The following is a 21,584-nucleotide window of genomic DNA, read 5'->3' as shown; positions in this document are numbered from 1 at the left end:
GGTCGTTTTCTCTGCTAACATAAAAGAATGTCTGTCAGAAGTCATTGAGGAATAAATTGAAATGAATTGTTTTGCATACAAAACAGAAAGTTACTCTAACTCTTCTTATTCATCTATATGAGAGTAAAGGCAAGGCTTAACTTTTTAAGTTTTTTTTTTTTCCTAGATTGAGGGACTGGAAAAGGAAATTATCCAAGAGAAACAGTGTCTTCAGATCAATCAAAACTTGACTAAGGATTTGATGAAAGAAAAAGTACAACTTGAAAAGAAATTTGAGACACTTCGAGGAAACTTAGAACAACAGGTGAGTAACAGAATTAAAGGTCTTAATGCGTTGTATTGTATTGTTCTTTTTTTATTTCTCTATAGGCATAAAGGAGTTGTAGATGTAGCAATACTTGCAGCAAGTTAACTTGTCTAAGACCTGCAGTCAGTGAGAGTCACGACTTGTTTTTAGCTGAGTCTTTACTGTTAATTTTGGGACTTTTTAGTGTTGAGTTTTCGTGGGCTGTGTATTTGCCATGGTTGATTAGAGGGTGTAGCTCAGCCAGAATAGGAAATTGGTAACTTTGGAGTTAAACCAAACACCTCTCAGTGGAGAAAAACAAGATTCAGGTGGCTGGTCAGTGTTTGGAGTAGTGTTGGAGTACTACTGAGAACTGTACAGCTGCTGCTTGCAGGGTCCTGTATCTGAGCTGCTCTGCTGCTGAGGCTGTCGCTTACCTTTGTAGTTATCTGGATACAATGGATCCTGCCCCGCATTCCAAACATCCCTTGCATCAGTACTACCAGCTAATCACAGCTCAAAAATGATGGCAGAATTTCTTGTTTTGCTTGCTAGAAATTGGAATCTGTGCCTTAGTAAAAGACGTGGGCTGCATTTGGAAGGGTACTCATGTTATCTTATGGGTGCAGGCACTGTCAGAACTTCTGCAGGTTTTTGGTGAGCAGTTCAGAAGGCTGGTAGGAGGCAGCTAGTAGGAGACAAGCTATGGAGACTTCTGGAAATCGTTGTTAGTAATCAAGTCCTTCAAAATTAGACCTGTGGTTATCTTTTGTTAGTTCTTAGTGAGATTTGATATTTTAGGGTTTAACTGAAAATTACAGAGTACAGTATTTTGGAGTACAGAATACTCTAAAAGTTCTGTAAGCTTGTAAAGCCCTTGTTTAATCAAAACATCAAATTCCAGACGTGGAAGCTAAATCCCAACCACTGTGCTTGGCATGATCCTGTACTTTCATTTAAGATAAGTGGGGATAATTTTAAAGCAAAGGTGTCATCTTGTTTTGTTACAATAACTGATCAGTGCATTGTATTTGGAGCATGCAGAACCTTTCAGGAATAGGCCCTAAGTCCCTTCATAACCATCAGGTGATGAAGTGGGACGGATAATTCTGTGAGACTATTTCTGCTTTGAAGTAATGTAGATCCTGTAATTAATAGTTGTATTTAGACTTGTGTACGAAAGAACACATCATTGGCTCTGTTTTTTATTGTGGCTGGCACTTCTTTGCATTTCTCACAGATGGTTTATTGTTCAAACATCCCTTATGGAATGTGATCTGTGTATTTCTAAATATTGATCTAAATAGCTTTCTGGGTCTTGTAGTCTGTTAGTAAGTTAAGTTGATACAGAGTAAATGGGGAGGAAGAAGAAAAATCGAGATATAAAAGCTATCCTTGTTCTTGGAGTAGAATTGAGAGTACGTTCCTTAAGAAAATGATTGAATCTTACCAGTGACTTTCTTTGTAGGCCATTTTGGAGCAACGTGTCGTAACGTTTCTTTTTAACTGAAAAATTAATGTAGCTTTGATATTTCTTCCCAAAATGGGATTTGACTGTAAAGAGGACGCCCTCATATCCCAAAGATCAGTTCTGCTTTTTCCAAGGGAAAGAAAGACACTCACATATCTGTCCCATTTCTTTCCATCTCAAGTTTGGTTTAGAATTCAACTGCAATTTTATACTTTGTTTATATTTGTCTACAAAAAGCTGTCTGGAAATCACAGATTTTAAGGAAAATACAAACTAGATTTGTTAAACAAATGAGAAGGAAATGAAGTGAAGAAATAAAACACAGCTTTTGTGGCTTTTTGTGTGCTTTATTTTTGTATTGTCTGAAATCCAAGAGGAAAATATTTGAGGAGCTTTTTTGTCAAACTCTCACCCATGTACATTTGCACCGTCTGTAAGGCTGCAAAGAAATAAGCAGTAGAGTAAGAATCATTTAAAATCCTACTGTAAAAAGGCCATAGGATGCAGTCCTAGCATCTTAGTGTGTGTATGGGAATAATTATTTGTTGACACGTTGCTTACTAAAGTTTGTTTTTCCCTTGAATTAGATTAAACTCCTAGAACAAGAAAACGAATGTTCAAATCAAACCATAGCTTCCTTAAGACAGCGCTCACAAATCAGTGCTGAAGCACAAATGAAAGAAATTGAAAATGAAAACAAAATTCTTCACGAGTCTATTAAGGAAAACAGTGGTAAATTAAATAAACTTGAATTTGAAATGAAACAAGTCCAGAAAGAAATGAAGCACTATAAAGAGAAAGCAGAGAGAGCAGAAGAACTTGAGAATGAGATGCATCGTCTGGAGAAGGAAAATGAAGCGCTGCAGAAAAGAATTGCTAACTTAAATATCACTTGTGAGAAGATAGAGGCCTTAGAAAAAGAGAACTCGGACCTGGACGTGGAAAACAGAAAGCTGAAAAAAGCTTTGGATAGTGTGAAAAACCTCTCGTTTCAACTGGAGTCCTTAGAAAAGGAAAACTCACAACTTGATGAAGAAAACTTAGAGTTGAGAAGAAGGATTGAATCTTCAAAGTGTGCAAGCATTAAAATGGCACAGTTGGAATTAGAAAATAAGGAGCTGGAGAACGAAAAGGAGCAGCTTAAAAAAAGCCTTGAACTCATGAAAGCATCGTTCAAGAAAAATGAACGCTTGGAAGTCAGCTACCAAGGTCTAGACACAGAAAACCAAAGGCTACAGAAAGCCCTTGAGAACAGCAATAAGAAAATTCAGCAATTAGAAAGTGAATTACAAGATTTAGAGTCCGAAAATCAAACTCTGCAGAAGAACTTAGAAGAGTTGGTTATTTCCAGTAAGCGCCTGGAGCAACTGGAAAAAGAGAATAAGTTGTTAGAACAGGAGACTTCTCAACTGGAAAAAGATAAGAAACAGCTAGAGAAAGAAAACAAAAGACTTCGACAACAAGCAGAAATTAAAGACAGTACTTTAGAAGAAAACAATGCCAAAATTAGCCATCTGGAAAAGGAAAATAAGTCTCTGTTTAAACAAATAGCTGTCTACAAGGAGTCATGTGTACGCCTGAAAGAGCTAGAAATGGAAAATAAAGAGCTTGTGAAGAGAGCTAGCATTGATAAGAAAACCCTTGTCACTTTACGAGAGGTAAATAGGAAGTAGTTACCATTCTTGTAGTCTGCTTATAGCATAGAGAACTAATATCTCTGTTTCGGGGGAAAAAATAGAATGCTTCAATCTGTAAACTGCTAGCATTATTTTAGGGGTTGCAGTAGGGACAGAGGTGCATAATAATAATAAATGCAGTCATATTTGCACTGAAATCTTTAAGGGTGCTTATTGACAGTTATAGAGCCTTTGTTAAATGGATGTCGTTCAGATTCTTCATCTTAGTGTTTGTTTGGGCTGCAGCATTACCTCTTGATTCTGATGTTCAAGACCAAGTTAGAAAGGAAGGGAGTGAAGGAACTAAAATGAAATCCTACTTCTGGTTGCAGTGGAATGTCTGATACAATGAAAAGCTAACAAGTGGGAGAAAGGGAGATAATGGCACAGACAGATTTTGGACTGTGGTAATAGAAGATTTGTCCCATAGGGAAAGCTAAGACATTTTATCTGTATGATAACACTAACTTTTTCTGTGTAAGGACTTGGTGAATGAAAAACTGAAGACCCAACAAATGAATAACGATCTAGAAAAACTTTCCCATGAACTTGAAAAAATAGGCTTGAACAAGGAGCGTCTCTTGTGTGATGAGCAGAGTAGTGATGACAGGTAAGAATGGTATTGGCTTGCCAGTCAAAAACAGTACAGAAGTGAGGGTCTGTCTTATTCATAAAGATAAAATGGCTTTATAGATTGCATTTTGTACGTGTTCAGATTTTAATGCACGGTAACACACACAAAATAGAGCTTGCTGTGCTTTGGTATGAATCAGTTAGTTGGTGTATTTGGCTGCCTTTGGCAATGAGTTACTAATTTTGCCACTAAGAAATTTTTTGAAGTATGTCAGAAGATGTGGTTAATGTGTAATTAAAGCAGCCAATGTTCTAATTGGTAGTGGAAACAGTGACAGTAAAATGTGGTATGCTCATCTTAAGATTTTCCCCTTCTGGTTGGTAGAAATGTTATTAACACTTTTGTCAGGTTAGCTTACATTCTGTCTTTGCCTACTGCTATTTTCTTGTAAAATCTATCAAAAAAGTGATTGCTTGTTTCCCTTCCTATGTGGACTAAGATATTTCTAATGCTTTCCATGCCTGCAAGCATAAAGCAGCTGCTACCTGATATCTGCTTCAGTTTCCTCTATTGTACGTTGTGTTCTGTCTTATCCTGCAGGGATTTAGGGAAAACTTGTGACAGAAGAAAAGCAGACAAGTGTGGGCTTCTGGCCAGTCTTTCCAGTCTTTCCTTCATGGTGCTATTTTTTTTCTTAAAAAACAACAACAACAAAAGCAGCAGAAGCAGGGGAGAGGAATAGCTGGTGTTGTCATGATCATCTGTTATTATCAGTGGTTCTCATGAACACATAGGTTGGTTTAGGGCCTTTTATATTGAAAGAAAACCAAATGACAATTCTTCGGTTTCCTTTTCTTGATGCCAGAGCTGATTTAGTGGGGTGGTGCCATAGAGCCATTGCCATCTCTTGTTTTCTGCTGGTGTGCTTTATCATCTTCTCTCATCTCACAAAATAAGAAGTTCTGTCAAGAGCAGTCCTTAGAACTTTGTCTATTTAAGCAGATTCCTAAACCCTTTCACATAGTACAGCTTCCAAAAACACCTGTACAGAATCATATTCTTTCCCATTTCAGATACTTCTTGTTCAAGAATGAATGAGAAGTATCTCAAAACTTTTTAAAACTGCTTGGAGGATCATGAATGAGAAATATTTGTTTGAAATGTGGAAAGTTTGTTTGATTGGAAATTGTGCTTTACAACTGTCCTGCCTTTTACTTTGCAAAGTGAAAACACACTTTTTTTTTCCCCCTTATTTAGAGAAAATCTCTTTTTTTTCTATCTGGGGCTCAGCTGATCCCGTCTGATAAATTAGCTTTGAATTCCTTGCCATTTTGTCCTACCTTTCAAACGGCAGCTGTCTTTAGGTGAACATTTGTAGATTCAGACCTTGAATCTGAAATACCCAAATGGCAGTGAGATCAGAAATTTGTACCATTTCTTGTTGTTCAGTGTTCAAAAGGATGCTGGAGATTGAGTCTGTTATTACACGAAAAGAAGAAGGAGAAGGAGTAACTGTATAACTTTCTAATAACAGAACTTATTGGTAGCTGAATATATGCTTCAGCTCACAAAGGAGAAGTGCTGTCTGTTCTACTTTTCACAGACTGCCTGAAAACTATTCCTTGTATCTCAGAATCTAGAATTCTCATCCTACTACGTGATGTTTTTGGACAGCTTTCTACTTATTAGTTCTCTTACCATTGGTCTTCTGCTCCAGTTCCTGATTGGATCTAATGCTGTTGTCAATTCAGGAGTCTCTTGCAATCTCTTCTCTTTACTCTGACAGATTTTTTTCAGCAATTGAGATCAGGAAGGAAAGAATTTATGGCTGCTTCTATTTTATCCTACAGCTGGTAAAAGTGGGATGCCTTCCAAATTCTGAACACAAGTACAGTGACAGAGCAGTTGAAAAGTGGAGTGTGGCCTTCTAAAATCCTCTATTCTGAAAGATCTAATAATGCATTAGAATATCCTGCACTGACAGTCTCAGGAAATACTATTCTAAAGCAATATATCCTAAATCTGGTCCCTCCTCTCCAAAACGTGGTTGTTTCTTTAAGTGCCCTGCAATATTTTAAATACAGCAAAAAAAATGGAATCTTCATATGTCAGGAGTGGTAACAGTCTTAAAATAGCAGCAGCTGGGCTGAGGGAGCAATTCACACACTCATGCATCAAATGAGCATGCACCTGCAAAGAACTGTTCTCCATCCCTAATGCCTCCTCTATTTGAGCAGGCAGGAAATGGAAATTGATGAAAATCTTGCTCTCCAAATACTTCACATTTGAATTTAGTTGCAGTCCCTGCTGCATTTGCTGGAGTGGAGCCAGAAAGAAGGGTGATGTCAGCACACGCTTTAATTCTCCCTGTAAAGTCAGCACCCTACTGTTGTGGCTGAGTATTTCTTTTGTATATCTAATATGTTTTGAGAAAAAGAAGGATTTAAAGATGGTTTTGATTGTTACCTTCCATTTCTGTTAGAGAGCTGATGTTATCACCAAGGCATCTTCATGCTTTTGACTAGGGTTAGCACGTGGATGTTTTTGAATGTAGCTCCCGGGCGTACAGCTTCAGAGCAGAGTGAAATTTGGATAACCTGAAATAATTGTTGAAAGAAAAGCATTTCTTTGTGCTATGCCTTTGAAGGTACAAACTTTTGGAGTCAAAATTGGAATCCACTCTTAAGAAATCTCTTGAAATAAAAGAAGAGAAAATTGCTGCTTTGGAGGCTCGTTTGGAAGAATCAACAAATTTAAACCAGCAACTCCGTCAGGAACTTAAAACAGTAAGGATGTGTTTTGTTGCATAAGGTTAAATGAATCGTATTCCAGCTACTGTTGTTTCTGCTTTTTGTTTGGTATTTTAGTTTAAGACAGCAAAAAAGATGAGTAACCTTGGGGTAGCATAAAGCAGGGCAAAGGTGTAATTGCTTTTTAAAACGGGAGTGATAGAGGTCCAGAATTGAAATCACATGAAAAGAAGTTGGTGATCATTGAATGTGTCAGGTAGATAAACGTTCTGAAGTCTGTTTGACTTGGGATGCCAAAAACAGTCAATTCTTAGCAAGTTACATTTCCTGATCTGCTTTGAGCCTTGATGGCTAGTTAAAAAAAGAAATAGTCTCCTTGATTGTTGGACTTTGTTATAAAAGTCGAGAGACACAATTGGGAGCACTGGAATAAAATGAAGTCTCCTTTTGGTTCACAGTCATACTGTCTAAGTGTTTATTATGGTTGAGCTATCAGTATCCATATGTCATTTTTACAGTATCTCATCAGAGATAAAGAAAGCAAATTTACAGGTGGAATAGTATAGAGCATTTTTTGTACTGTGGAAAGTGGTACAGTCATATGGCGTTGTATGGTGTAGAAAATGGAAACTACTAAACTGAATGCAAATTGTCCTGGATAATTTCAGGTGAAAAAGAACTATGAAGCTCTCAAACAAAGACAAGAAGAGGAAAGAATGGTTCAGAATCCTCCTCCAAGAAAGGGAGAAGAAAATCAGTCTGTCAATAAGTGGGAGAAAGAAAACCAGGAAACGACTAGAGAATTACTGAAAGTTAAAGATAGATTAATTGAAGTGGAAAGGAATGTAAGATGTGCTTTTTCTGTTATTCTCATTTGAAATAGCTGTCATAAGCTGTTCCAGTAATGTGAATAAGGGTATTCTTAAAGAAGTGTGCAATTTATCACCTAATTTACAGCTGGATCTTGTGATGCTGTAAAGCACTTGACAGGCATTTAAAAGGAAAAAAATGGAAACCTGAATTTTTCCCTTTTGAATCTACAGATATCTCACAAATGACTCACATGGTGTTTGTATACACATCAGTGAGAGTTCTTTACCATTTCTCCGTAGGTAAAATACTAGTTAGCCATTATTTCAGTCTTAAACTGTAGTGATATCACTGTATGTTACTCCTGTAATATAAGGTGATACACAGTTTTGTTACACTCTGTAAATATCTGTGAATGTTGTCAATCTTGCTGCTGAAGCTGAAGTACAAAGGATCATAGGAGTGTAAATCTTGCTGCTTTATTTGCTTTGGAGGAAGTGTTGTTTCTAAAGTTCCATAAAAGCCTGTGAACTCAAATTTTCTTTTTGTTGTTGTTCAAAGAATGCTACACTTCAAGCAGAGAAGCAAGCACTGAAAACACAATTAAAGCAGCTTGAGACACAGAATAACAATCTGCAGGCTCAGATTCTCGCACTTCAGAGACAGACTGTTTCTCTGCAGGAGCAGAATACAACTCTACAGACTCAAAACGCCAAACTTCAGGTAATGCTTTCTTATTTTCTTTTTAAAAACAAATGTAATTGAGAGGTTTTTTCAAAGCTAACTACAGTGATGTAAGTCACATTTTGTTTCTGGTGCGCGTATGGAAGAGAAGGGAATGTGGAAATAACATGCAGTAAGCACAGTCAAATGAGATTTAGTGATTGATGATCAAGAACAAAATTTCTGGAAGTTGCTTCTATTCCCTTGTGTTTGTCCTATTTAAACTTGTGTCTTTCTAACTGGGAATAGAGTCGATTCTCTTCTTCTGTCTATTATTATTATTTCTTTTTTAATTCTAAATTAGGTCAGGGAAGCAGTTGGTACATCCACAGAGACTAAGAAGTCATTCTATTTTTATAGCTGGAGTTTAAAATAAGTAAATAAAAAATCATGCCTAAAAGAAAAAGCAAGGTGTTAGTTATTAAATACATGCTTGGGTTTTTTCCTCTGATAAATAAAATACACTTCTTTACGGATTGGATTTTGGAGCTCTATAAATCAAAACTACTTGATGGGAAAATTAATACAAACTGAGAAGTGCAGCACAAATAGATGTGAAAAAATGATGAAAGGTGGGCAGAAGTCAGTGAGTGAAGGAATCCTTATGTGAGTGAATAAAATAACGAAGAAAAATTAATGCACTTTGTGAATGCCTTCAGTCATCATTCTGCCTTCTGCTGTTGTACCACAGATGCACTTTCCATCTACCACACAGAAATCTAGTGAGTGCACAGTGCTCCCCTTTGTGGCAGGCCAGCCTGTGTACAAAACAGAGTATTTGTGCACACGGTGTGTCTCATCTAGATTTTAAACTATCAGTGGGCACGGGCGTGGGAATATCTTGCATTTCAGACAAGTAGGGGTGTACATCTGGGATTCAGGGCTGTTGCTATTTTGTAATAACATTTGTCAAAATAACAAGAATATCTTACACAGTTCCTTTTTGTTGCATGAAGGAACATCACCACAAGCCTTTCCTATCTGACAAGTAAGGGTAATAACTGTAGATAAGTTCAAGTACTGTGATAATGAGTTGGAAGAAGTATTTTTCGCTTTCAGCGTAGTTGTTGCTGTGAGCTTCACTAAGCAATGTGATGTTAATAGCTGGAAATGACAGGAGAATGTCACACCCAGCTCGAGAAAGGGAGTTCACCTCTTCCTTGAGAATTCAGCTGTTTTTCTCGTATCTGTTGGAGAGCAAGTAAATCTAAATCAGAATGAAAGCTGAAATATGCTCAACAAAATTAAAGTAACTATTAACCAGAAATGCAAACTAGCCTGATCTATGTTGACTCCATTGAAGCTGTTCTTAAGCAACTGTAAATCCAGTATTCCTCCTGTTAACCCTAAAGAACATATCAGAAAAATGACACAGTAAAGAATAACTGGGAATTCTGAACCAAATCAAACTTTGAATTCAGTCTGTGAAGTTTTGCAGCATGTACGTGCTGCCAGATGTTACTTCATTTCCAGTCAAGGTTCAGCTTTGTCATCTGCAGCAAAGAGTGCTTCTGTTCCAACAGAAAGGGATTTGCTCCTCAGTAATAGCATGTACTGCAGCAACAGACTTTCTTGGTTTTGTTTTTAACCTTAACAGATACCTTGAGGGTATTAGAAGTTGCAGTCAGTTAGTGAATGTGTTTATTTGCTTTTGTTTTTGATTAAGAAAGAGTAGGAAACGAGCATATTACAGCTCAGGTGACAAGTATGTTAAGTATCCTCAATTCTTTAATTCATCTAAGGATTAGATTAGGTTAATTTTTTATAGGCAAAGTAAAGATTTTTGTCTTATGTTGAATACTTTAATGTATAACGGACATTAATACTGTTCTGACAGAGTTTTTAAAGCATGGTCTTCCACAGGAGTGCCTTCTGTCAGCTGCTTCAACATGCACGTAAGGTGATCATCTGCTGCCATTTACTGTGATGGGAAAAGAACAGTAACTGGCAGCTTCTCAGTCAAACAGAATCTGGCTAGGTCCTTTCAAGTTTGATAGCTTCCTTTTCTCTCTGCTAAATGGATGGTAATGTTTTAAGACTGATTGTGAAGTCTACATGGATACAGCAAGGTTTTGTGGAAACAATAGAGATTCTGTACTAGAAAGAGTTCTTTTTTTAAGAAGAGTTGCACCAAAATAAAAGGAACTTGCATATTAGTAGTGTCACAGATTGGATTTACATGAGTAGAGGATCACTGATGATCCAAAATATTCTTAAGGGAGTACAGATTTGAGTTATTAGAAGAAGAAAAGTGTTCTTGTTAAAGGTTGTCAGGTAATGGAGTAACCAGGCAGATGCAGTAAAACACTCAAAGTTAAACACTCAAAAACCCTTTAATAGGGGGATTCAGACAACGTGATTCAGTCTGTGAAACTAATTTGCTTCTCTCGTCAAATATTCATGACTGCAGGTTGAAAATTCTACCCTTAATTCTCAAAGTACATCTCTAATGAATCAGAATGCACAACTGTTGATTCAGCAGTCTGCTTTAGAAAATGAGAAGGAAGGTGTGCTCAAAGAGCTGGAAGATCTGAAGTCACTGTACGATTCACTTCTCAAAGACCACGAAAAACTGGAGCACCTACATGAACGCCAAGCTTCTGAGTATGAGTCACTGATTGCTAAACATGGAAGTCTTAAATCTGCACACAAAAATCTGGAGGTGGAGCATAAGGACTTGGAAGATAGGTAAATACTGACGTGCATGTTAAAAATAGAAGGCTTTTTTCTAAGCAAATAGTGCTGTGTACTTAGTATGAGTAAAATTTTCTTTACTCAAAGGTATAAGATATTCAGAATTTGAAAAATCATCCTTTCAAGAAAATTTCCATTTTTTTCTTCTTATTCTGTAGAAAAGAAAGTTGAATATGATTTTTCTTTGCAGGTACAATCAGTTGCTTACACAGAAAGCGCAGCTGGAAGAATTGGAGAAAGTGCTCAAAACAGAACAGGAGAAAATTCTGCAGCAAAACAAAGAACATGAGACTGTGGCAGCAGAGTATAAGAAACTTCGTGATGAAAATGCAAGGTAAAGCAGAAGTCTGGTGTGTGTGCTGGTGGAGCCCTGAGTGCTGACCAGCATGGTCTAAACAAGTATTGCATCCACTCATGTTTCTTAACACCTGATGCCATGGACCAGAACATAAATGATCCATGCCTTATAGAAGCTGCTCTGTAATAGGAAGGCTGAACAGGGGGAAAAAAAAATATGCACAAAGAATATCATTTATCCTGACTAAACTGAATTTCACTTTGCAGCACAAGAATGCCAGACAAAGTGCTGTGCAGTGTGGATGTGGACTGTAGAGAGAGCAACCCACAGTGAGTTCCTCAAGGGGCGGGATGACAGGTTGCTGCTGATAGGGGTAGAAATGTAATGATGTGGGCAGTGAAGGTCTGCACAACACATATCTGTGGGAAATCAGATTTAGAGAGAACTACTAAGGGAACTTTATACCTATTCTGAGAGAGCAGCATCAAGCCATGGAAGCTCAGTGTTTCGAGGGAGCTTGAGTTGCAAATACATTGCCTGATATCAAAATTGCATGTACAGTCCTGTTATCTTTTAATTCCAGGCTTGCTCATACACACGATCAACTCTTGAAAGAGAATGAAGTTCTGCAAACTGATCATAAGAATTTGAAGACTTTACTGAACAGTTCCAAGCTGGGACAAACACAATTAGAAGCTGACTTCTCTAAACTCCGAGAGGAGTACCAACTGCTGGATATTAAATGTACAAAAATAACTAACCAATGTGAGGTATGTAAAAATTACTATATTTTTAAGACCAATATCACTGTAACATTACGTATAAAATCATAAAATGAAATGAGGTGCCTGAGAACTGATGGCTTGTTTATAGATAATGAAATGGGTCTGAAGGGAAGTGAATTTGCCTGCTGTACAAGCAGTCAAAAAAATGGGCTCCTGCTAGGTAAACTGTATTAATTGAAACTTAAAGCTCTTATCAGTTGTATCATGATCTAGTTTTGTTTGATTTGACTGTTGAAATAAATAATTGTAGACCTCTGTTTCTTGATAATCTCATCTGTGTATAAAGTAGGTTCGTATATGTATGCACATAAATTTCCATTTATTTTAACAGCTGCTTAGCCAGCTTAAAGGAAATATGGAGGAGGAAAACAAACATCTACTAGATCAAATTCAGACATTAATGCTACAGAATAGAACATTACTTGAGCAGAATATGGAAAGCAAGGATCTCTTCCATGTAGAGCAAAGGCAGTACATGTGAGTTTTGAAAACAGTGAAATTACTGTGATAAGAGCAGTTACATTTTTTTAAATACCCATTTTGTTGTGTACAGAAATGAACATATCATAAGTAGCATGTTTTTCTCTTGTAAAAAACAAAAAAGTCAAATATGGACAGTAGCTGATTAAAACTAAGAACACTTGTTTTTAACTGTAAAAGATGAGTGCGACTGCTTTTGTTATTAGTGATAAAAATGTCTAATTAAAATGTCCTTCATTCCTCATTCAAAGATCCCAGACTTGTTTGCAAACTGCAGCCTGTTCAGTGAATTGGATAGAAGAGAAAATAAACTTGTGTAAATGATCCTGGTATGACCTACATACACCTTTTGGGGGCAGAGGTTGTGTGCATTACGAAAGGCTGATGTCCTTATCATAGTGAAGGCTGCTTGTTTTCTTCATGTCACTGTCTTGATATTTTTTTTAATAAGAAACAAGTGTCAGATAAGAATTTCCCACAAAACTGTCAGCTCTCAGATAACTGATGTCCAGAGGAACATGCTACTTGTGTGCTATGTATTCATTAAATGCTCATTTTCCAAGCATACGTTATCATTAATTTCTGTTCACAGTGACAAGCTAAATGAATTAAGGCGACAGAAGGAGAAACTGGAGGAGAAGATAATGGATCAATATAAATTTTATGAGCCATCTCCACCCAGAAGGTAGTGATCCATATGGTATAAAATAGATATCTACAACACAATTCTGTTGTAGATATCTATTCTGTTCCAACTGAAAGATGAGAGATTTCTTTAAACTTCAGAGGAACAGAATCACGTCTGTATTCTTTCATACATAGGACAAGTATGAAGACCTAAGTAATAATTACAAATACAAATAAATGTATTGTATTCCTGGTAACAGAAGGGGCAACTGGATTACACTGAAGATGAGGAAACTGATGAAATCCAAGAAGGATGTTAATCGAGAACGTCAGAAGTCTGCAACCCCTACACCTACCCGTTCAGAATCCAGTGAAGGATTTCTTCAGCTGCCCCACCAGGACAGTCAGGATAGCTCCTCAGTGGGCTCAAACTCTATTGAAGATGGACAAGTCCTGGGAACCAAGAAGAGTACTAGTGAGTACTACTACTACTACGAAACATCTCTTTAATGCATTTAAAAATAAAGATGTTGTCAGTTTAAACCTCTGTATTATAGAGGATTTTTTTTTTTTTTTTACAGATAATTCATAGAGTCTTTAGGAAGTGAGTCTGAATTTTTTCATTAGTTAAATTATTTTTTTTACAGATTTCACGCAGATCTTTTTAGTGGGCAGGTAGTAGTTTTTAGCATTTCTGTAGCTCTAAGTGAAAGATGTTGAGATGAGAGATTAAGTGAATATTGTTATTGGGTCAGGAAAGCAGAATGTCAGGTATAATGTTAGATAACATCACAGGACCATGTTTTGTTTCTCGCTTTTGTCCTCGCATGAATCCTTCCCCTCATCTTTGTGAGTGCTTTGCAAGCTGTGGCTGTGCTAACCTGCAGTTGCTAAGTAGATCTTCTGTTTGGAGATGTTCCTCCAGCATCTCACAGAATCAATGGTGAAGACTTCTGACATTTGAATATGCAATGGGAAGCATTGTATAGGGATATAACTGTTTTTTAACAAGCAATCAGCAGCGACAAAACGAAACCACTTGTTACTCATCTGAAGGATTAAAATTAAAAGACTAAAGAAGGAAGCTGAGGAGCATCACAAAAGTGTGGGAGGATCAAATGTTTCAGGTTTGCTCACATTGAAAGAGCTTGACACCCACTGCTTTAGGATGACCACCATATAAACGACCAGGTTCTGCGTCTGATATATCAGTATCTTTTGTCATCCACTAATGGCATCAATCACAAACTGTCCAATTTCTTCAGAGATAACATTACAGACAGGTTTTCAAGTTGCAGTGATTGTATTTAATAATTAGACCTCGAAAGCATTTTTGGCTGTACATTTAAAAACATTAGAATACATGTTTAGTAACAATCATTTTTAATTTTTAAAAAAAGTTCTTTGTCTTGGGTTTCAAAATACATCAGATGGATATTCTACTTTCATGCCAGCTATGAATTTCCTGTGTTCAAAATAATTGAAATTGCCATAGAGATTTTTTTCTGAGCTTACTACATAAACTTAGCTGAAGTTGAAAGCTCTACAAGCACTGTTTCATGGTTGTTTTCAGTTGGCTACATCATTTTTTAAAAACAGTAAAATACTGAATTTGAGGGTAGGCTTCATTGCTTTGGTTGCTAAATTGACAATTTGGGGAGTTCAGATTTCTCAACGTAAGAGTTTCTAAAGCTTCAAAACAGGTATCTGAAATTTGAAAAAGTGTATTTTGGAATGCAAGCTCAAAGTCTTACAGAGTTCAGGACTGAGTGAAGCTACAGTGGATGTGTTTACACATGTGGTTGAATCAAGTGTGCATGCTTTGGTTCAGAGTGGGTGCACAGTAATTCTGTGTTCTGGAAGGGCTCTTCTGTGTGCATTTTCGTGTTCACACTTGGGACCTTGTGGTGTTAGCATGCTGCTGCTACACTCCTCATGAAGCCAAGGTTGAAACTAGGGTGGCTGATCCTTAAAAGAGATTTGAAATTGTTCAGATCTCATTAGTTTTCTGTCCATGGATCTTATTCATGTTCCTTCTAATTGCAGTGTATTTATCCACAAACTGGAAGGACTGATCTAATTCTGAATCCTGTCTTTCCTCCATTATTATACATGGCATCCATAGTTTTTGATAGAATTTGAATAAATTGTTTGCCAGCTCAGTGCTGACAATCTTACTGAGATGCACAAAACTAAGATCAGAATGTGCCAGTGAGAAGCACCAGTAGTGGTGCACGTTTTGCAGCCTACCAAAATAACTTTTACATCTCTCTGCTATTCTCAAATAAGTGACTCTGCAGTATTGGCCTCCACTAAAAGAAAATACAGGAGAAAAAATCTCTGTCTTCTGTCTATATGTGGTGTTGTAGCTTTCCAGGACAATGGAAGGCCATTTGTGGAACAGAACTTGTCCTGTCCCCAGCCCCACTGATCTCCCCTATGTTTGTAAAAGGAGGTGATCCCATGAAAATGAAAAACCCTCCCAAGTGTCCTTCAGAAGGTGAGAGAAGGTGATTTCTGTTCCCCGAATTGCCATCATTGGTACAAATCAGGGATGCTCTCAGAGGGTTTTGCATACAGTGTCCTCCAGCGATCCTTGAGACCTGTGGGCTTCCATATCCTGCCGGAGAAACGGAGACAGTAATTCCAAAATGAATTATTCTGCTACTGCCTCTGATTGAAAATGAAAGCAACAGCTGGGATGATTTCTGTCTGCTCTCAGAGAGCCTGAATCCCTTGTTTGGTTTCAGAGGCCTTCACTTCTCACATCTGTACTCAGTGGTTGAGTCTGGAGAGTAGCACAGATCAATTACATCTTTAAACAGTAGTCCCAGTAGCGGATGTATTACTATCATGGAGGTACCAGGAATAAATCATGCTCCATTTTGAAGATCACAGAATCACGGAATTGTAGGGGTTGGAAGGGACCTCCAGAGATCATCGAGTCCAACCCCCTGCCAAAGCAGGTTCCCTACAGCAGGTCGCACAGGTCGGCATCCAGGCAGGTCTTGAACATCTCCAGAGCAGGAGACTCCACCACCTCCCTGGGCAGCCTGTTCCAGTGCTCCATCACCTCACTGTACAGAAGTTCCTTCGCACATTGGTGCAGAACTTCCTATGCTGCAGTTTCCGGCCGTTTCCCCTTGTCTTGTCTCCATTCACCACTGAAAAGAGTCCGGCCTCGCCATTCTGCCCCCCACACCTTAGATTCTTATAGACCTGGATCAGGTCTCCTCTCAGTCTTTTCTGCCCAGCTCTCCAGCCTGTCCAGGTCTCGCTGAATGGCATCACGGCCTTCAGGCTGTCAGCCAATCCTCCCAACTTCGTATCATCAGCAAACTTGCTGAGGGTGGCCACCATCCCCTCATCAAGGTCATTGATGAAGATGTTGAACAAGACCGGACCCAGCACAGACCCCTGAGGAACACCGCAGCTCACAGGCCTCCAACCGGACTCTGCACCGCCAGCAACGACCCTCTGCGCTCTGCCGGTCAGCCAGTTCTCAACCCACCTCACTGTCCACTCATCTATCCCACACTTGCTCAGCTTTGTTATAAGGATGTCGTGGGGGACAGTATCAAATGCCTTGCTGAAATCCAGGTAGACTACATCCACTGCTCTCCCCCCATGCACCCAGCCAGAGACAACATCATAGAAGGCCACCAGGTTGGTCAAGCACGACCTCCCCCTGGTGAACCCGTGCTGACTAAAGATGTCTGCCCAAAGGTCTTCCTGCATGCATGAACAGAACTTGGGGACTGTAACATTGTCCATACAGAACTCACCATGGTGTTTCTGGCAAATGTGGGACGGCAAACTGGAAGGTTTTGAGATTGAGTGGGAGAATTCTACAGTGTTCATTTTCAACTCAGGAAGTAAGATTGTGTTCACAGAATCTCAAAAGAGAAAGCAAATGGAATGCTTATAACTAGAGTTATAGTGTATATAGAGAGGATTAATAAGATATTCCTCCTACCATCACCAATTTTTTGGAGTTTTTTGGAATAAATATGCAAGGAGCTAAAGCTGACTCATCTGAACTTTTCTATTTGCTTTCGCTGTAGCCCTGCTGTTCCAGAATTTTTGCAGGACATTTCTTTCAGGCAAAACAAGCAGGCTTCGAGGAACTTATATGCAAAGGACTTCACAGAAGATACCAATTGCAGGAAGCAGCAAGTAAAATAATCTAAAGCATTCTGTAGAAAGGATTATAAACAGGTCTTAGCTGCATTGTGTCCCCTGTAGCTTCTTCAGTTTACATTTGTTCCCTTTTGTTAGAAACAGTCTTTATACCCCAGTCTTTTTACCCTGTATGTACATACCACCCGGGTTAGAATTGCTCTGGTCAGTGACTTGGGCTGCTGGGTGCTGTTTGAAGACAACAGAGCACTGTAGACACACTGCTCTAAGTGCAAACACAAAATAATACAATAGAAAGAGATTTATTTCTGTTTCAGGCTAGTTCTCGTGCACTTGTAAGTGTGTATGTATATATGTACATGTAAAATACATATGAAGTATGTATATGTGTACATATAGAATAGAATGGATGTATAACAAGCTACTGGCTTAGCAGAAAAACAAGCTGAATGACAAAGCATGCACCTCCAAAAGCCTCTCTAGAGAGGTAAAATAAGCAGATCTTGGGTTGACAGAATGTTCTGCACTGCTTTCACATCTGCATAAGCAAGAACGTTCAGTGATTCCATGATGTTTCTTTCTGGATCTTTGTATCTAGTTGTTTGCATGTGGCTCCTGAATGCTTTGCAGTTAGATGACGCATTTATCTGCTGCTTCAAGGTGAAGTAATTAGTGAATAGCAATCAGTTACTAATGGACAATAGCTGAATCTAAGGATAAGTCATCTTCCCCCCTCCCCATCTTTAAATACCGTTTGTAATTTTAACTCTGTTTCCTGGTATGTAGTATGTTATCTTGAAATACCACAGCAATGCTCACATCTGTATTTTCTTCTGCTATTTTATTTATTTTTTGAATCTTTGGGGTTTTTCTGGCCAAAAGATTCAGTATTTACTGTTCCAGCCAGTAAATATTGATTTAATTTTTCTAACTACAGATTCATCTTAATTTACAGACAATTCAGTAAAGTATTAACATCACTCCACATATAAATGTAGCTGCTTGAATATAAGGTCCACTAATATTTCTAGAATGTAGTCAAAATTATTGGTGAGCAAGAAATATTAGTAAAGATTGTTTTGTTCTGTAGACATTGGGCAAAAGTTACAGAAGTTATCGTTTTCAAAAGATAATGATCAGAACATGTGTCAAAGTAGGCACTGTACTTAATTACTCCCATTTAAAGCTTTCTGCTTCATGTTTTTGTTTACGTTTAATAAATGTGTTTTTCACATTTAAAAGAAAAAGTGTAATTATCAGTTTTTATAGCCATCTCTGAAGACGTTCCATGTAGTTTTCCAGGAGGTGGCAGTTAGAGCTTTCAGACTGTGATACATTCTTCACCATTGTTTTTGGTGCATTTCTGCATATATTAAGGTTTTCATAGTGCAGTTTCCATATTTTGGTGTAGCTTTCATATTTCATTATCACACAGAAGCATGAGAGTGATGTTTGTAGCATAGCATAGCTTAAACTCAGACATTCATTTCTGTCCTTAGTTTCAGCATTTAACTTCCATCTGTTCTTCTCCCTTTTTTTTCTTTCATTTCCCTGTTTCCGTTTTTCCTCATGCTATGACATAAAAGTGGTTGCACTGAAAAGACTGCCCTTTTTGAGGAACAGACCGAAGGAAAAAGACAAAATGAAGGCCTTCTATCGTCGCTCCATGTGTAAGACTTTATGACAGTTCAGCTTCTTTAAATGGCTACACTGGCTTCCATTACTAATTTTTCACTAACCTCTCCCTGGACTGCGCTGTATTTTTCCTCCTGTTTTGCAGTGTGCAAGTCCTGCTACTATACAAGGAGCTGGAGCCTTTTCTCTTTCCTTTTTTTCAACCTGAGCACTGAATACCTTATATATGTCCACATGTGCACACAACACATTGACATGCACACGCATATATATATATTCAGTGCATCGCAATTACATATACTTGTATACACATTTGTCTATATACACATGTCTGCATGTGTATATAAATCTACAGTGCACTGTGTAAGCATAAGCAGTTCTAAATTACACGTTTCGTAAGCCTTTTATTAAGAAATCGCTGCAATTTTTTGTTTAAAGTGAGTATAGAAAAAGTAGTGCAAGGTTGTATGGTGGTCTGTCACTCTTCAAGTATTCATCACTTGTTGCCAAAATTTTGTATTGATTTATTTTCCTTTTTCATGAGGAGTGGACAAGTTTCTGTGTCTTTGCCAAGTAAAGGTGAATGTCATCAGAAGTCATCGTTTTCAGATCCTTTTATTATGTGAAGTACAGTTTGCCTGCAGTATCCTGCACTGTACGAGGATCCTGTGTCACTGTTGGCATTATATTGTGTCAGCACCTTGCCCGTTTATTATTCATTCCATTTTATCATTGCAAGCAGCATATCAAAGCTTCTAACATATATATTACACATCACTGCAGCACAAGCATGGCGATTATAGCTAATAAAATCAGATTTAAGAGCCATACAGAGTTCAGAGAAGTCTCTTGACTTTCAGTACTTCTCATTCGTTGAGCTGATTGCATGTCATAACATGGATGATCTCGTGTTTGTACCTTCTGGTATTCAATGCACTTTAATGCTTAGAGAACTGTCAAACGTTTTGCAGTATAAAATGAGAACAAAAGCAAATACATTGACCATGCTGATCATTTGCTTTCATTTGCATCCCAGCCATGAATGACCTGGTGCAGTCCATGGTCCTAGCAGGAGGACAGTGGACAGGTAGTTCTGAGCATCTGGAGGGTCCTGATGATATATCTGCGGGTAAAAGGAGGAAAGAATTGGGAGCTATGGCCTTCTCTACTACAGCTATCAACTTTGCAACTGTCAACTCTTCTGCAGGCTTCAGATCCAAGCAGTTGCTAAATAATAAAGGTATAGGTAGAAGCTCTTTGCACCATGATGTGTCTGTGTGTGACAGCAATTTCATGTATATATTTTTTTGTATTTATATATTTTTTTTCAGCAAAAAGCAACCTGAGTAATTGAGTTATGGTGATGAGGTGAATAGCTTTAATAACTGTAACTAGAAAATGTCAGGATTGTGCATACAGAATGTTACATAAGTAAAAGTGGATTGATTTGAAAATGATTACTGTATCTTACAGATAAGTGAATCTATGATCTTCACTTCATTTCACATCTTCTTTTGTCTCTGTGTTTAGATGCTATGTCGTTTGAAGATGTAAGTCCACAAGGTATTAGTGATGATTCTAGTACAGGATCAAGAGTTCATGGTAAGATGTAAATTTTAATTGAATTGCTTATGGATGTATTATGTGAGTGTTAACAATGTTTGGAAAAAAAAAAAAAACCACAAAACCCCAGCCCCAAAACAGTGAATGGCACGGTTACAAGTGAGCATGCTTTCTGTGATTTGCATACCTCTTGAATGCATAGCATCAGTATTGTTTCTTCTGATTATCCTTTTCTTCAAACACTACCAGATAAAATATTCTCTATCTCTACTAGAAAGTATGAAGTGCATCTGAACAGGATCAAAATTTTTTGCCTTTAAAAATTGTATTTGGAGTTTTGCAAAATAAAAGCAGCTGTTATAATCTCAATCCTAAGAAAAAAAAAACACAAAACAACAACCAGCCAAACAAGAAAAATCACAAATGAACAAAAAAATCCCACAAACAAAAAAAAAAGCAAATCCAAATCTGGTCAGATTTGCCAATATTTCGTGTATAGTGAGATGTAAATGTGCTGTGTACATATCTGATAAAGAATCATTGTAGGTTTCTTCAAGCAAAGGCATGAATTGAGAGCTGTGAGAAATTATTTAGAAGGGGAGATTGTAACTCTTCTGAAAGTACTTAAAATTAGTGTGAACTTGTTGGAAGCTAACAAAATAACAGTGCGTTTCCCTTGTATTGGATAGGAGTACAGGACATTAACTGTGCAGATGCTCTTGCTCCTCCTGTTCGTGGCATTTCAGCAATGTGCAAGGTTCCCTGTCAGATCTGTTGTAAGTGACCTAATCACGAGCAACTTCCTGCATGCCACTCCTTTCACCTTACAGTCCTGCTTTCCCACTCACCGCTCTGTTCCACTTCTAAACATGCACTCTGTTTCTCTCTTCCTCTCCTTTGTCCCTTGCTATTCCTGTAGTGCCCTTTTCTAAAGCGTCCTCTTGGACTGCCCGGAAATCCCTTCGCTTTCTGATCTGTAAGAAACCAATTTGTTAACAGTGGGCATGCTAAGCCTGTGAAGTGCATGATTCCTGCCTCAGAGCATTCTGTGATCAGAATGTAAAGGTACCCT

The 21,584-nt window shown here is 37.9% G+C and overlaps 1 protein-coding gene across 12 annotated transcripts in view; it reads left to right on the top strand.

Moving 5' to 3' along the window:
• Positions 1 to 21,584, top strand: part of CCDC88A (coiled-coil domain containing 88A) — a 71,010-nt gene that overhangs the window by 38,980 nt on the left and 10,446 nt on the right. For 5 of the 12 annotated variants that reach the window (XM_042812206.1, XM_042812216.1, XM_042812150.1 and 2 more), the window contains exons 14-30: positions 167 to 304; positions 2,345 to 3,415; positions 3,916 to 4,043; positions 6,655 to 6,793; positions 7,426 to 7,602; positions 8,129 to 8,290; positions 10,701 to 10,978; positions 11,175 to 11,318; positions 11,549 to 11,611; positions 11,866 to 12,052; positions 12,399 to 12,544; positions 13,140 to 13,232; positions 13,435 to 13,649; positions 18,901 to 18,984; positions 19,986 to 20,189; positions 20,480 to 20,551; positions 21,202 to 21,288. In XM_042812206.1, coding sequence (XP_042668140.1) covers positions 167 to 304; positions 2,345 to 3,415; positions 3,916 to 4,043; positions 6,655 to 6,793; positions 7,426 to 7,602; positions 8,129 to 8,290; positions 10,701 to 10,978; positions 11,175 to 11,318; positions 11,549 to 11,611; positions 11,866 to 12,052; positions 12,399 to 12,544; positions 13,140 to 13,232; positions 13,435 to 13,649; positions 18,901 to 18,984; positions 19,986 to 20,189; positions 20,480 to 20,551; positions 21,202 to 21,288 — 3,388 coding nt within the window. The remainder of the gene's footprint in view (positions 1 to 166; positions 305 to 2,344; positions 3,416 to 3,915; positions 4,044 to 6,654; positions 6,794 to 7,425; positions 7,603 to 8,128; positions 8,291 to 10,700; positions 10,979 to 11,174; positions 11,319 to 11,548; positions 11,612 to 11,865; positions 12,053 to 12,398; positions 12,545 to 13,139; positions 13,233 to 13,434; positions 13,650 to 18,900; positions 18,985 to 19,985; positions 20,190 to 20,479; positions 20,552 to 21,201; positions 21,289 to 21,584) is intronic. The other 7 variants (XM_042812225.1, XM_042812201.1, XM_042812193.1 and 4 more) reach the window with 3 other exon arrangements.

The sequence above is a fragment of the Centrocercus urophasianus genome, unplaced genomic scaffold (genome assembly GCF_019232065.1).
Source record: "Centrocercus urophasianus isolate 14NV4802_14NV808 unplaced genomic scaffold, USGS_Curo_1.0 seq_10, whole genome shotgun sequence".
NCBI classification, from domain to species: domain Eukaryota; kingdom Metazoa; phylum Chordata; class Aves; order Galliformes; family Phasianidae; genus Centrocercus; species Centrocercus urophasianus.
The sequence above is the reverse complement of the archived record's forward strand: the minus strand, read 5'-3'. Positions and strand labels throughout refer to the sequence as shown.